The sequence below is a fragment of the Olea europaea genome, unplaced genomic scaffold (genome assembly GCF_002742605.1).
Source record: "Olea europaea var. sylvestris unplaced genomic scaffold, O_europaea_v1 scaffold20583, whole genome shotgun sequence".
Lineage (NCBI taxonomy): Eukaryota > Viridiplantae > Streptophyta > Magnoliopsida > Lamiales > Oleaceae > Olea > Olea europaea.
This window is the reverse complement of record NW_019238498.1, coordinates 1-1,344: the sequence shown is the minus strand read 5'-3', so window position 1 is coordinate 1,344 and position 1,344 is coordinate 1. Positions and strand designations below refer to the sequence as shown.

The following is a 1,344-nucleotide window of genomic DNA, read 5'->3' as shown; positions in this document are numbered from 1 at the left end:
GGTTAGTACTTTATTATAACAATCACGTGGTTTTCAATGTTTTATGATCAATGGGTTTGCGAACCAACCTATTAAAGATATTCATATCAAATTTGCAATCGATTCACAAATTTTTAACCGAACAAATTGGTCTGAACTAAATTTATTCATTTAAAATTATCTTCAACGTGCCTCGCAAGTAGACCATCTCACTTTTGCACTACCAATTCTCTCATTTTTCTTGTACTTTGAATGGCATTGTTAATTTATTTTTTCACTCCCAAATATTTTAATAAAAAGACAAATAAAGCCATCTATATCTCTACATTCCCTCTCCTATCCCATGAACCACTCATCTTGTTTTAATCCCATGAATTTGAGAGGAACTTATCATCAATTCTTAGTACCTCATCACAACACCAACAAAAGGTTCAAATTTTCCCCAAGAAAATAATCAAAATATCAGGGCCCATAAATAATTTCCTCAAGGCCGGAAAACTATGAAGAAATCTGAAAATGAATCTGAAGTTGAAATTCTCAAGGCTGTGGCGCAAGCATGGCATGGACATTCCAGCAGTTCAAAGACAGCAACCTCGGAATTCGATGCCCGCAGGTTGAATTTCACGAACAAACCAACTAGATTCAAGCTTGAAGCAATGGGTGTGTATTCAAGAAAAGACAGCGTAAAATCTTGGGATTTTGGGCAGTCACTTTGGGATTCTTATGAGATTGTGACGGTGTCTAAAAGATTGGAAACTGGACTACTGTTGGAAAATCCATTTTCTGCATTGGACGAACAAAAATCTGCTGCGAAAAGGCGAAAAGAGAGTTCGAATAGTTTGAGGAATTTGTTCAATAGAACGTCTTCTAGGAGATTTAATGAAGACGATTTGCCAGAATAGTCAAGTTTTTATAGTGTGATTTTATCAGTTTTGCTTTCTAATTACATATAATTTCAATTTTGAGAAGGTAAACTCTCTTCATTTTCACCCTTGTCAAAGTGAATATGAAAAAATGAACTTTTTTTTTTAATTATTTTCTGACTGCCGTTTCATATTAAAAATGGAAGAAATCCTGCAATTTTTGCTTGTGACATGATCAGACAAGCTAATGTGCAATTGGTTGGACTAGATAGTACTGAACAGGACAAGGGACAATTGAGTCACGGACCTAGCAATCTTCCCCCACCCAGGTGGTCCAGCAGGATGGCCATAAGCTTTGTGTGGCTCATACTATCAAATGTGCATGCAAATATTTTTGCACTATACTTATCCAAAGTCCTATCTTTATGCTTATCTCAGGCTCGCTGGCCATATGGGCGGAAGGCTGGTCTGGGTCCTGCGATGGTTTTCTCCTCACGAACCC

At 37.0% G+C, this 1,344-nt stretch overlaps 1 protein-coding gene across 1 annotated transcript; it reads left to right on the top strand.

Annotated features, from left to right (window-relative positions):
- The first annotated feature begins 318 nt into the window (after window positions 1-318).
- On the top strand, window positions 319-968 carry LOC111379910. Its single transcript, XM_023003352.1, has one exon. The coding sequence runs from the start codon at window positions 480-482 to the stop codon at window positions 879-881; it is 402 nt and encodes a 133-aa protein (XP_022859120.1). The 5' UTR covers window positions 319-479; the 3' UTR covers window positions 882-968.
- The last annotated feature ends 376 nt before the right edge of the window (window positions 969-1,344 follow it).